We start from the raw sequence: 13,435 nt of genomic DNA on the forward strand, positions 1-13,435 counted from the left end.
CCGCTGCTGCCGCTGCCATTCCTCCCCAGGAGTGAAGGGTCTGTGGGTCCCTGATGGGAGCAGACACTGCTGAGGGCAGTGCGGGCACAAGAGCTGTGCCGGGGGAGGCAGGGCTGCAGCCTCCCAGAGCGGGCTGGAAACTTTGGGTTTTTTCTAGAAAAGCTTCAGAACACCCTGCTGCTGCCAGGCAGGAGGGTGGCTGTTTTGAAAGTGTGTGGCTGTTTTTGAAGGTTAGGTGTTTCTCCCCTGGACACGCAGCCGTGGTCCGGGCAGTGTTCAGCATTCCCGTGCGGCTGGGCCTGCAGCACTGGTGCTGCCAGGCTGTCACTGCTGCCCTCCACGCCTGGCTGTGCCTCAGGCAAGGGCTTTCCTGTAGGACACCACAGAAGACTTTCAGACAGGCTCTGCCTGCAGCTCTATCCCTCCTGCTGATGGGTGCCGGTGGTTTGTGAGCTGGCTGGGCTGTGCTGCTCCACCCTGCTGCAGATTTGGGGTTTGCACGTGTGGTACTCCTGGCTAGGTGAGTTGTGTGGGCCATTCACATTCAAGAGACTTCCCAAGGCATCCCTGCCCAAGACCCAGTGGGATTTTCCTGGATATCAGGAAAAGGGTCATCACCCAGAGGATGGTCGGGCACTGAACAGGATCTCCAGGGAGTGGTCATGGTCCCAAGGCTGCCACTCGAGGACTGTTGGGACAAGCAGGCACGGGGTAGGATTGTTGTCCTCTGCAGAGCTAGGAGTGGAACTTGATGTCCTCATTCGTCCCTTCTACCTCAGGATGTTCTGTAATTCTCTGAACAGGGACCAAGCCCAGGATGGGATTGGATGGGTCACGTTGAATGGTGTCCCTTGCCAGCCATCACTCTGGCTCCTCCCTGGCTCTCTTTGGGGTAAAATCCCAAATTCTCAGTGCTTCTGCCAGGGCTGATGCTGAGTTGGGCTGCACGTGGTTGAGAGGGGTGGGCAGTCCTGTGTTCATGGCTGCTGGACCCTGGAGCTGTGTCCTTCCCCTTGGTGAATGCTTTGGGATTGTGCTGCTGCCAGCCAGGAAGCAGAGTTACCAACCACAGCAATCAGTGGGTGTTTTGGCCTCTTGGTGCCATGTCCTGTTGTTCTTCTGGAGCAAGCCCGACATAATGGCAGGGAAATGCCCTTTCCCCCCAGGAATGGGCTGTGGCACCTCTTCCACAGCCCTTCTGGCTGGGAACAGCAATGACACGTGGGCAAGAGCCGGCTTATCCTGCCTGCTGCATGCCCCTGCCTGCCCTGCTCAGGCTGGCATCCAGGACTCTGCCAGCTTGTCCCAGGAGGCCTCAGCCACGTGCTGAAGGCTGCTGCCAGGTCCTGGTGACACAGGTGGAAAATAAGTGTTCTCCAGGCAGCAGAGGTCTGGGAGCTTCAGCATGGCTGCAGCCCTGGGGGGGGGGTGGAGAGGCAGCACTGGGCAGGGGCTTCTGGTACCTGTGGGATGAAGCGGCGAGCCCTCCCCATAGTGAAGGTGGCTGTAGCCTCCTGGCAGCCATGGGGCCATTGCTGGCACACGGGCATCCCAAGACTGCATGTGGGTTGGGGTTGTGCTGACACAGGGGAGGGACAATCCTGCCCCTAGCATTGTCAGATGCTCTTCAGGCTCTGCCATGCAGAGTGTGGACTTGAGTTCTAGAAATTCCTTGTGTGGATATCTGACACCTGCCCCAGTGTGGGATCCCTGTCCCCAACCTGGGCAATGCTGCTCCCAGAGCTGCTGCCTCCCCTTCTCCTCCTGTTCCCAGCGCTCATTCCCAGCTGCCACCCCTGCCGTGTGCTTTGTCAGCATATTCCCTGGGATCATGGGGCAGCTTCTATTTAGCTTCAAGCTCTCCAAGGCCTTTGGTGGTCCTGGTCTGCTGTGTGCTGACAACTCCTGCATGGGGCAGGTTGAAGGTCTATTCTGCCAAGAGCTTTGCTTTATTCCTACCTGTGGGATTTTAGGTACCACCCACAGCTCCAAAATGGACTTTATGTAACCATGAGTCTTTTCCTTGGATGTAGTAATTCAAGGACAGCTTCTCCCTGATCCCTCATCCCCTTTGCCAGACCCATTTGTTGATGAGCAAAGCAAACATGCTGTGCTGCAGGCACCCTCCGGGTAACCTGCAGGGCCAAAGGGATTATTTCCAACAGCGGGACCTTTGTGCTGCTCCTGAGCTGGTTTACTTAACCTGATCCAAAACTTCCTGAAAGCCCCATCTGCTGTGTCAGCTGGATTACCCTTCCCAGCCATCCAGCAAGTCCTCACAACCTGCTTTAGGCAAGTCTGAGCTCCCAGGCCCCGAACTCAACCTTGAGGCTGTTCCTGTCTGGATACAGCCTGCCAGGAGCATCTAGACAGTGCCTGGAGATGGGACCTGCTCTGGGAGACTTGTTGTGGGTTTGTAGAAGGGATGGTCAGGTATAAACTGGGTTCAGAGGCACTTGGTGGGTGAGGGAATGGCTTTCCTGGCCAAGATTAATATTGCAAAGTGAGCAGCTGATATCCAGGACAAAGTTATTTCTTCAGCTGGAAGCATCTTTCTTTATTTTTCTTGATGCAGAAGAACAAAGCGAGCATCGTGGCACTGCTTTGAATGCCCCCCTAGAGGATGAAGGAACAGCTGGTGCAGTCATGCAGCAGAAATGCTGCTGGGAAGGGTGTGTTTATCTTCAGGAACATAAAACACTCTAACTCCAAGGGTGCTGTTTGCTATTTGAGCTGTGTGCCTTCACCCCAGCCACTTGTCCCCAGTACCTTGGATGTGGTGCCCAAGGTGTGCTCAGAGCTGTCCCCTGTCCACAGGACCCATGTGTGCCCTCATGCCACAGCAGTATTCAGCTGAAGCTGTCCCCTATGCCATGCCACCAGCTCCAAAGGGAGCTTCCACCTACCAAGGGCTTTGCTGACAAATCCCATTGCTGAGTGTCTGATCTCTCCTCCTTCCTTTCCTCCACCCTCTGTACTCAGGGGCAGAAAGCTGCTTTCCCTGCCCTCAGGTGAGTCAAATCAGGGAGCAGAGCTTGCTAGATATGGCGCCTTCTGCTTCCTATGAGCTCCAGCTGCTCCTGCCCTGGCTCATGCCGGGCTTTGTGGCACTTTGAGTGGTGTGGGGCTGGTCCTGGCTCCAGGGGGCTAGAGGGAATGGCTTGTTTCTGGTTGTTATCCTTCCAGCAGCCCCTAATCCCTGTCACAGGGAGAACGTGTCCTGGGACCCTGCCATGTGCCTCTCTGCTCTCTTGGCCAGCCTGCTGGCTCCAGATGGGTGGCTTTGCTCCTTCCCTCGAACTGTGCTTCTTCACCATCGGGCACAGCCAGTTTGGGGACAGGGATGCCAAGGCAGAGGCCTCCTGCAGGGGATGGTTCTGCTGCCACCCAGGGCTGCCCTCCAGGACCTGGCCCTTATCCAGATCATACCCTGGGTCTGCAGCTGGGTTTAGAGTGTCAGCAAGAAGGCTTAGCTACTCAAGCTCAGGAAGGATGTCGTGACTTGGCCATCATCCCCCAGGCTGTCAGAGCCTTGTTATCTCCATGGCAGAGAGTTTGGGCTTAAAATGACATCTGAGGTCAGCTGGAGTTGAAAACAAGATGTTGTTTGTGAGTTGTTGGCTAAAGCAATGGCACAGAGGAGTGTGGGGCAGCAGGCACCCTCAGCTTGGTGTGCTCAGGGTCTGGAGGAGCTCCATGCTTTGTGGTCTGGCTGCTGGTGCCATCAAGGAGGGAAGACAGTGGGTTGAGGTTTGGTGTCACCACAGCAAGGACCATGAGCAGGTTGGAGATGGAGCATGCCAGTCCCACCAGACTGACCTTATCTTTGCCATGGTGTGGGCTTTTGGAGAGCAGCTCTGAACCCTGGGACAGGCCATCCTCACTGTGCTGCCTCAGGGCTCCCAGGTCTTCCCTGGATGCATGGTGAAGCCCTGTTCCCTTCCACACGTGGGTTTTGGGCATCTGAACTGCCAGCTGGATCCCATCGGTGATGGGATGGCAAGGGAGCAGCAGGGCCAGCAGCAGGATGGCAGCACAGGAGCCTCAGAGCTGTCCTGTCCATCAGCGTAGGGCTGCAGGGAGTTGCTGAACTGGCCCTCATCTTTCCTGTTTCTCTTCTTAGCTCCCGCACCTCTGCAGCCGAGAAGGAGATGGGAGGTGAGTGACAGGAGATAGCCTGGAGGTCCGGGCACGGCAGGCCTGGTGTTGTGGGGGAAGGACCCAGGTACCATGGCCTCAAAAAATGAGCTGGGGGAAGAACAACATGATTCCTGGCCCAGTCTTGCCCTTCAGCAAAGACTTGGCCTCTGCTCAGGCACAGAGCAAGCAGGACCTATGTCAGTGCTGGGGGCTCTTCTGAGGTCCAAGCCAGAGCCTCTCTCTCTTCGCCCACACTGGGAGCTCCTGGGGAGGCTGTAGGAGCTTGATGGGGCATGGCCCATCTCCGTCCTCTCCCACCCCAGGAGCAGAAAAAAGGGAGAAGCAATACCGAGTGCATCAGGGATTTGGGGATCACCATGGTGGAGTCACTGGGGCCCACACCTATTTCTACGCAGATGAGGCCAAGTGTGACCAGCACATGGAGACTTTCCTCCGCTGTATTGATGCCTCAAGTGAGTGCTCCACGTGTCCTGGACAGCCCCACTGTGCTGGGGATTGCAAGGGTCTCTCAGTCCCACCACCACCATATCTCCCTGCCCAAGGGCTGACGGTCAGGTTGACGCTGTTCTTGTGGTTCTATCCAGGTGGCAGCTCAGAGGACGGCTTCTCTGCCATCAAACTGACAGCGCTGGCCAGACCCCAGTTCCTGGTGAGTGCCAGAGCTGTGGCAGAGTGTGGTGGGGCAGAGCCAGGGTCACAGATGATGCTTCTGCTGGGGCAGGTGCCAGGTGGCATCTCTAGTAAAAGCAGTGAGGAGTGGGCACCAACAGCCTGACCCCTGAGAGCCCAAGATCCCTGGAGACCCTGACTCAACTTTTGGGGAGACACAAAGAGCTTAGGACTTTACAGGTGACATAAAGGTGGATGTGTGGGGTCTATACTGCCCTGCTCTGGGGCCAGCATCTGCCTCGAGTTGGGTGTGATCTTGCAAAGTCCTGGCAGGACAGGAGGCTCCAGTCTGAGCGTCTCACCTGGAGCCGTGTCCCCACAGGTGCGTTTCTCAGAGGTGCTGGTGAAGTGGCGGAGGTTCTTCCACCAAATGGCTGCAGAGGAGGGCCAGGCCGGGCGGGCAGTGCTGGACACAAAGCTGCAGGTGGAGAAGCTGCAGGTGAGGCGGGTGAGGCCTGTGGGAGGAGGCTGTGCTGTAGGGATGCGCTGCTGGAGGTGGCCATGGATACAGCAGCCTGAGCTGTGACACCTCAAGCAGACAAACCCCTGATGCTTCTTTTGGTGGCAGGAGGCACTGGCCAACCTCGGCATTGCAAGCAAGGCAGAGAGCCATCAGTGGTTCACAGGCGAGAACCTGGGCACGAGCGGGTGAGCTGCCTGGGAGCTGGGGGTGCTGCAGCACAGGGACACTGGGGGACTTTGTCCCTGTCCCTGGGGCAGCAGCAAGGGGAGGGCTCCAAAGGCCTGCTGTGGCTCAGCATAGCAATAGAACATAGGGGAAGTTTGGGTGGAGGTGACAAGACAGGACAAGGTGGCACATGTCATGTATCCCTCCTGCTGGTGGGGGTGGGAGCTGATAGAGAGCCCCCTGCCTTTGCAAGACACCAGCAAGGACCTGGCTCTCTGCTCCCAGCACTGTGGACCTGCTGGACTGGAACCGCCTGTTCGACAGCCGCACCAAGCTCTCCAGGCCTCTGCTCATCCCCAACAGGAAGGTGGGTACCCGCCTTTGCTACCCCCAGAGCGATCCCACAGAGGCTTTGTGGGAACAGGGCAAGGGTCTCATGCTCTTTCCAGTAGGTGCTGGTGGCTGCAGAGCTCAGCCATGCTGTGATCACAGTGTGCAACCACCAGACTGGCAGGGTGGGCACCCTGTCACACCCTGCTGGCTGGTGGGGGCTGGGGGACTGGGGTGGGGCAGCAGTCAGTCCAAGGGATGGGTTCCCTCCAGGGATGTTTGTGTCCCCCATGGGCAGAGCTGGGTGCAGGCAGGCTGCCACAAATCTGTTCTTGTTTCAGACTGGGCAGCTGGAGCCTCTGCTGTCACGCTTCAGCGAGGAGGAGGAGCTGCAGATGAAGAGGGTGCTGCAACGCATGGATGTCCTCGCAAGGGTGAGGGGGCCTTGGGGCTGGGGGAGTCACAGAGGGGGACACATGGAGCAGGCAGCCCTATGAACCCAGCCTGCATGTCCTTCACCCCGCAGAGAGCCATGGAGAAGGGCGTGAGGCTGATGGTAGACGCGGAGCAGAGCTACTTCCAGCCGGCCATCAGCCGTCTCACGGTGGAGACGCAGCGCCGCTTCAACAAGAGCCAGCCCCTCATCTACAACACCTACCAGTGCTACCTGAGGGTGAGGCCAGCGCGTCCCAGGCTCTGCTCCAGCACATGGGTGGAGACCTCATCTCCTGAAGCCATGGCAGTGCAATGGCACAGCTGCTGAGGCAGTCAGGGGTGGCACAGGAGTAATGACCTTGTGCCATCTCTTCCACTGGGTCACAGGAGGCTTACAACAACGTGACAGGGGACGTGGAGCTGTCCCGCCAGGAGGGCTGGCACTTTGGCACTAAGCTGGTGCGTGGTGCCTACATGGAGCAGGAGAGGGAGAGGGCGGCTCAGATGGGCTACGAGGATCCCATCAACCCAACCTATGAGAAGACCAACGAGATGTACCACAGGTAGGGGACAGCCCCAGCCACACTGCTGCCTGTTGCCCCAGTGGAAGAGGCCTCACCAGAGGCCCATCTTGCCTTACAGGTGCCTGGACTATGTCCTGGAGGAGATCAAGCAAAGGCGGAAAGCCAGCGTGATGGTGGCAACTCACAATGAGGACACTGTGAAGTTCACCCTGCGCAGGTGGGTGCTGGGCATGTGGCGTGGTGAGGCAGGGACAAGGGGCTCGAGGAATGTGGGAGCCCAGCAGAGATGCAGGGAGATGTGCTGTGGTGTGTCAGGTACCCCCTGAGCTCACCTGGGGGGATCCTCGCTCCCACGTGGTGCTCAGGGCTTTAGATGGGGCTTGGAGCTGAGGTACAGCACAGTGGCCCCAGTGGCTGCAGAATTGGTCCCATCGCTAATTCAGAGGCTGTCGTAAAAACAAATCCCTCAAGCTCTACATCCCAGCATCCATCTGGGACGTGGTCAGTGCCACACTGTCCCACTTGGAGATGATCCCCGGCCTTCTGGTGGGACACACTGCCCTGGTGAGCTCTGCTGGATCTACTCTCCCCCTATGCTGTGGCTTGTTTTGCAGGATGATGGAGCTGGGGATCCATCCCTCGGACAAGAAGGTGTGCTTTGGGCAGCTGCTGGGCATGTGTGACCAGATCACCTTCCCCCTGGGTGAGTGATGGGAGTGGGGGGCTTGGCAGAGGTACTCCAGCCCCACTGAGACCCTGAAACAGCTGCTCTGGGGGTCTAGGAAGGAAGGAAGGAAGGAAGGCCTGTCATAGAGCACTGTCTGAGCACAGTGTCTTGCCATGGGGAATGTTGTGACCCCTGGGTGGGGGTTTGGGGAAGATGTAGATGAGGATATAAGTGAAGAGTGACATCTCTCTCCTGAGGCTCCATGAGCCTATAGTGGCTGGGCAGGGACATTCCCACTTTGGAGTCTGAGCAGAGATTGGGGTCTCAGGGTGGGGCAGAGACTGGTCCTGGCAGACAGAAACCCTCTCCTGTACCTCCTCGGCCTGGGGGTGTCCCTTGGCTCCATGGGAGGTGCACACCGACTCCTGGGCTCTCTGCTAACAGGATGGCACCAGCCTTGTGTGACCTTGTCCCCAGCCCAGGCAGCAGAGCAGCACTGCCAGGGGCCTGGACAGGACACACAAGGGTCCAGGTACCCAGCCCAGGTCAGGGACTGATTGCCCTGCCCACACCAATGTCCAGAACAGAGTCCCAAGGCCAGCAGAGCAGCAGGAGGCGAACTGGGCAGTTGTCCAGCACAGATGCTGCTCTGTCCTGGAGTTCTCTTGGAAGCAGGGCTTGGCCGCCCATCTGCAGCCTCATCCGGTCATGCTGGAAAAATGTGTTAACTTGATGTTTCTGGTTGAACGCTCCTTGAGCTGGCCCAGCCCCGGCTGCCGACATTCCCAGGGCTCCTGGTGACCTCGGCCCGCTCCCTCTGGCGCTTTCCCAAGCTCCCGGTGCTGAGCCGGGAGAGATGCACCGCTGCTCCCCCACCCGGCTCCGCCGCTGCTGGGAGCCCCTCCCAGTGCCCAGCCACAGCCTCCTGCACGGCCTTGAGGGCATGGGAGGGCAGGCAGGCAAGGGCAGGTGGCTTTTTTTTCCTCCTCCCGCCTTTTTTTATTTTCCTCCCTGTTTTTTCTTCCCCCCCTTCCCCCGTTTTTATTTCACCCCTTTTATCCTCACCCTTTTTCTTTGACCTTTTTCCCCTTCTTCTCCCCTTTTTTCTCCCCTTTCCTGTCCCTTCCTCCCCTTTCCCCCCCTCTTTTCCCCCTTGCCCCCTTTTTCCCCATTTCAAGTATCTTCCTCTTCTTTTCCCTTTTCCCATTTTTTTCACTTTTTTCCCTCATTCTTTACCTGTTTTTTCCTTTTTGCGCATATTTTTTTTTCTCTCTCGGCAATTCCCTGAGCCGCAGCCTCTCTCCCTCAGGGCAGGCTGGTTTCCCGGTGTACAAGTACGTGCCCTACGGGCCGGTGAACGAGGTGCTGCCCTACCTGTCCCGCCGGGCCCAGGAGAACCGGGGCTTCATGCAGCGGGCGAACCGCGAGCGGGACCTGCTCTGGAAAGAGGTCAAGAGGCGCCTCCTCTCAGGAAACCTCTTCAGCCCCTGACCCCAGCCCGGGGGCTCCTGTACCTTCGCCCTGAAGCACTGTCACCATTCCCCAGCCCAGCTGTGCTGCAGCTCCCCCAGCCCCCTTTGCCCAAGAGAGAAGTGTCCTTGTTGCTGTTGAACCACTCACACCTTCGGTGGCTCTGGGATTGCCCCCGCTGGCACTGCTCCAGGGATGTCCCTCTGCCATCCCACAGCCTCTCGAGCTGTCCCTGGGGAGATGCTGGGGCTCTCCTGCCAGCCCTCCCTGTGCCTTGATGAACACTGTCCTGGTGGTTTTTTTCCCTGGCAGGATTGCACAGGGTGATTTATCCACTTGCCTTGTGCCCATGGGCTCGGGTCCAGGTGGGATGGGTGACTTGGGGACAAGCTGGCCTCAGCCAGAAGCTCTTCCAGCCTTTGCCAGGGTTGGAGCTTAGCATCCACCAGACCTTTGAAGGGGCAGGATCAGCCCCTGTTGCCTGTCCCAGACAGCTACCTGCCTGCTCACTGGCTTTGCACTGACCAGAGCTGGGCAGGTCCAAGCTCTCCCCCAGCCCACTAGGATAAGCTGCCTGGGGTTGTCCATCCTCAGGCACAAGTCCAATGGAGCAGGAGGGGTGAGGGGAGTGGGCTGGCCCCATCCCTGTACCATTCCTGCCCACAGCCCCTGGTTCCAATGATGGACCACGGCAGTGGGAGCGCCAGGAGCTGGACCACAGCTCGTCTCTGCTGTACACTGGATTTGTAGAGAATGGAAATGATTAAGTCACAACTGTTCCTGCTCCCGTCTCTTTCTCTCTGCTCTTGGGCAGCCACATGTGCCCAGGCACTGCTGTGTCTCAAAGGAGGGTTAGTGCTGCATGCTTTGGCCTGAGCCAGAGCCTGGGGAAAGGAGTGAGGCCAAACTTCCTGGGGCAGGGACTGGAGAAGCTGTGGAGCTTCCTGTGATTGGTTTGGGGGAGCTGGGAGCCATGGGCCATCCCCATACCTGCAGAAGAGGGGGTGGCAGCATGGGAGGGACCTGCTTTTGGGGGACATGCACCCCGCAGGATTTCGTGCCTCAAATTAGGGGCAGTTTTTGTCGGGCTCTGCAGGACCACAGGCATCTCTGGGATTCCCTGCCTGGAGCTGTGGCAGTGTCTCCTTTTTTCCAGGGTCAGCCCCTTTACTTGGAGAGCCACCCACACCAAAGGGGTGATGTTTCAGCTTTCCAGAGCTGTTCATCTCCTGCCTTTTCTCTAGTTGAGACTCTTCTGCCTTAAAAAAACAAACCTGGAGGGGAGCAGGGAGCTTTGCCTGGAGCAGGGGCCCAGAACAGCACAGGTGCAGGCAGCAGCTGGGCTCCTGGAATTGAAAGGAAGATGGGAGATGTTCTAGGCCCTGGGCTACCTTCCAGCCCATGCAGGCAGGATGGTGTGACAGTGGCACAGAGTGCCCTGGTGCCCCAGGGGCTGAGCTCTGATGCTGCAGCTGCACCCAGGGCTGGCTGATGCAGGAGCACTGTGAGCTTCTGCAAAGGCCCACAGACATCTGTGTAGGAGGGCAGGAGAAGTCCCTCTTGGCCCTCTTTTTTGCAGGTAATCCCCTCCCCAGCCCTCTTCCTAGGTCAGGACAGCTCTGCAGCCTGGGGCAGTGGTGTTGTGTGCACCTGTTTGCAGGGGCTGGGTAGGGCTGCAGCTGCTGCCTCCTGAACCCCCAAGGCACAGAATGCCCTTGAAACCCCAAATCCCTGGTTCCCCACAGCCTTTCACAGAATGTCCTCAGCTGGAAGGGACCCACAAGGATCCAGTTCCTGGCCCTGCCAGATCCAGGGATCCAGCAAGCCCAACTTCTGTCCCTTCCCAGAGCCCCAACAACCCCACCCTGTCCATCCCTGGCAGTGCTGCCCAAAGGCTCCTGGAGCTCTGGCAGCCTCGGGGCCGTGCCCATTCCCTGGGCAGCCTGGGCAGTGCCAGCACCCTCTGGGGGAAGAACCTTGCCCTGATATCCCACCTAACTGTCCCCCGGCACAGCTGTATCCATGCTCAGCCAGAAAATAGCAACTGCCACTTTTATTTCTGGGTGCACTGACCCAACCAACACTCCCATATCCCAGGCATTCCCCACCCTGCTCAGTTTTAGCTTTTGCTGCTCCTGTTTTCTGCTCCTCCTGGAGGAAGAGGAAGCATGGAAAGGCAGGGGGTGTGCGTAGGACCCTGTGCTGCTGCAGCAGTGGGGAGTTGGAAGGGGAAAGAGCCATATCCTTGCAGAAAGCATCCTGACAGCCTGGGCACAGTGAGGATGGTGACAAGTACCCCATATTGTAGGTCCCACCTTGCCCTGCTGTGCAGTCTTGCCCATCCAAGCAGCCATGGGGATTTTTGAACCACTGACAGAACAGCATCTTTTTACTTAGTTTTGTGTTAGGAAATATTATAGTGCTGGGGTTTCTTTCTTCTGGGATGTTTTCCAAAACACAGAAAGACAGGAGACAGGCACCTGGCAGGGTTAGAAATGGGAACTGCAAATAATGGTGTGATGGAAAGCATGGGCCAAGCTCTGCATGGACAACAGCCTGGCCAGGACCAGTGGGAGAGGAGGGAGGGGTGGGTGCAACCTGTGCGATATGCAGTGCCCAGGCCCTGGAAGCACCAGCCAACACAGAGCACTGTGAAACCTCCCCTTGCCTCTTCTCCACAGCATCCTCAGCTTCTCCAGCCTCTTATGCCAGCTGGCAGCAGCTTCTGAGGGAACAGCTTATCTCCCTGGCTGCAGCCCAGCCCCTGCCCTGCCCTGGGTTACACGGGGAGAAATGGAGCAGTCAAGCTGCGTTGCCTGCTGGCCAAGAGAAAGAGAAGTTTATGGAAGCCAAAAAAACATACAAAAGCTGACATATCCTCACACAAAGCACCAGCACAGTGAAGGTGAGGCAGTGTGATCTTGCTCTGACTCATTGTGACTGGGACAGCAGAGCACAAGGGCTGCTCAGCACAGTGCAGGGGGATGAAGCTGTGGAAACAGCCTGAGTGAGGCTACAGCTCAAGGTGGACACAACTGCCCGGGGGGGCACCACCACCAAACCCAGATTTCTGCCTAACTTTGGAACTGAACCTCCCCATCCCTCATTCCTCAGCAGAAAGGGGTGCCGAGCTCAGCCTGAGGCTGAGTCATCCCAAGGAAGCAATTTGTGCCCCTATGGTCTTCTCACTCCAGCAACCTGTGAGCAGGATGGGGCAGGGGGGACAGGGATGTGGAGGCAGGGAGAGATGGGCAAGGGATGCTACTCCCTGGTCCTACTGCCAAACTGGAATGTGCCAGGGCAAATAGGAGGGGGGAGAGGGGCTGCTGCCCTATGGTCACATTCCCAGTGGTAAGACCACCAGAGACTTTCCATTGGGAGTCACCTGTCTGAGCAGGAGAGAAGCCTTCACGTGCATCAGTATTGCCAATACTGAAGATGGAGAGAAGCCACCAAGTGCCTTTGCTCTCTGCTTGATGCAAAGATCCCAAGGTGCTCAGAACTCCCTGATTCTCTCCAGAAGGATGCTGCCCAGCTCATGCCTACAGGGATGGAGGCTCCCCATCCACAGGAGGGTGTGTGGTGCTCAGAGGCAGCTCTATGGGAGATGCACTGTCTGTACACCTTCCCCAGCTCTATGCAAGCCATCAGCATTCAGGAGACACATGCAGCTGTCCAGTTGCATTCGCACTACCTTAAGGAAGATGTCCAGAATGTCCCCATCCATTCATTTCACCCATACTGTTATCAGGTGTCCTGGGAGCTCAAAGAACCTTGAGCTCTCTTGCAAGTGACCATTAAGCTGAAAATCCAGCCGGCACAGGTTGGTGGCCAAGGAAGCCCTGGCCCATTCAGTGCTGCTGCACTGTCAGGCTGAGGATGTTTATTGACTGCCCCACCCTGGTAGAAGTGTGGGACTTGTGCAGGTGCCCAGGGTGTCCCCCCTGATTCCCAACTGTGCCCTTACAGTGGGTTAACCAGTGGCTGCTCTGAAGCCTTTCTGTTGCTGGTCAGGGTCCTTGGCTCCACTGCTGCAGGCACCATTTAACTCCCATGGGTCCTGCATGGCTCCCAACAGACTGGTCCGGGCTGCCAGACACATGAGATGCCAGATCACTGGCATCTGTGCAGGACCGCTCGACACTGGGGCTGTCACACACCGGGGGCTACCAGACCTTTGGGGAAGCCAGATCCTGCGTCTGTCTCCAGCATCTGGAGCTGCTGGATCCCTGGGGCTTTCGGGCTCCTGAAGGCTGCCAAACTGCCAGGACAGGCTGACCCCGGGGTCTTTGGGCACCCAAGACTGTTGGACCCCTGGAGCTGCTGGAACCACAGGTCAGACAGATCTCAGGGCTGTTGTGCATCTCGGGCTCTCGGATTCCAGATACAGCCAGAGCCTGGGACTGCCGGACCCCCGGGACAATCAAAACCCGGATCTCTGGGACACCCACGGCTGTCGAACCCCTGGAGCTGCTGGATGCTGGGAGCCCCAGACCCCGGAGACCATCAGACTGCTGGAGACTCCCGGGGCTCTGCGGCTTCCAAACCGCC

General features: G+C 57.9%; 1 protein-coding gene across 1 annotated transcript in view; it reads left to right on the plus strand.

Annotated features, from left to right (window-relative positions):
• Window positions 1-9,658, plus strand: part of LOC102044361 (proline dehydrogenase 1, mitochondrial-like) — a 12,795-nt gene extending 3,137 nt beyond the window's left edge. The window contains exons 3-14 of the mRNA XM_031062460.1: window positions 4,124-4,158; window positions 4,464-4,613; window positions 4,746-4,810; window positions 5,153-5,269; window positions 5,399-5,478; window positions 5,744-5,825; window positions 6,130-6,222; window positions 6,315-6,461; window positions 6,611-6,786; window positions 6,866-6,964; window positions 7,362-7,450; window positions 8,724-9,658. Coding sequence (XP_030918320.1) covers window positions 4,124-4,158; window positions 4,464-4,613; window positions 4,746-4,810; window positions 5,153-5,269; window positions 5,399-5,478; window positions 5,744-5,825; window positions 6,130-6,222; window positions 6,315-6,461; window positions 6,611-6,786; window positions 6,866-6,964; window positions 7,362-7,450; window positions 8,724-8,905 — 1,315 coding nt within the window. The 3' untranslated portion in view covers window positions 8,906-9,658. The remainder of the gene's footprint in view (window positions 1-4,123; window positions 4,159-4,463; window positions 4,614-4,745; window positions 4,811-5,152; window positions 5,270-5,398; window positions 5,479-5,743; window positions 5,826-6,129; window positions 6,223-6,314; window positions 6,462-6,610; window positions 6,787-6,865; window positions 6,965-7,361; window positions 7,451-8,723) is intronic.
• Window positions 9,659-13,435: the final 3,777 nt, after the last annotated feature.

The sequence above is a fragment of the Geospiza fortis genome, unplaced genomic scaffold (assembly GCF_000277835.1).
Source record: "Geospiza fortis unplaced genomic scaffold, GeoFor_1.0 scaffold224, whole genome shotgun sequence".
Taxonomy (NCBI): Eukaryota; Metazoa; Chordata; class Aves; order Passeriformes; family Thraupidae; genus Geospiza; species Geospiza fortis.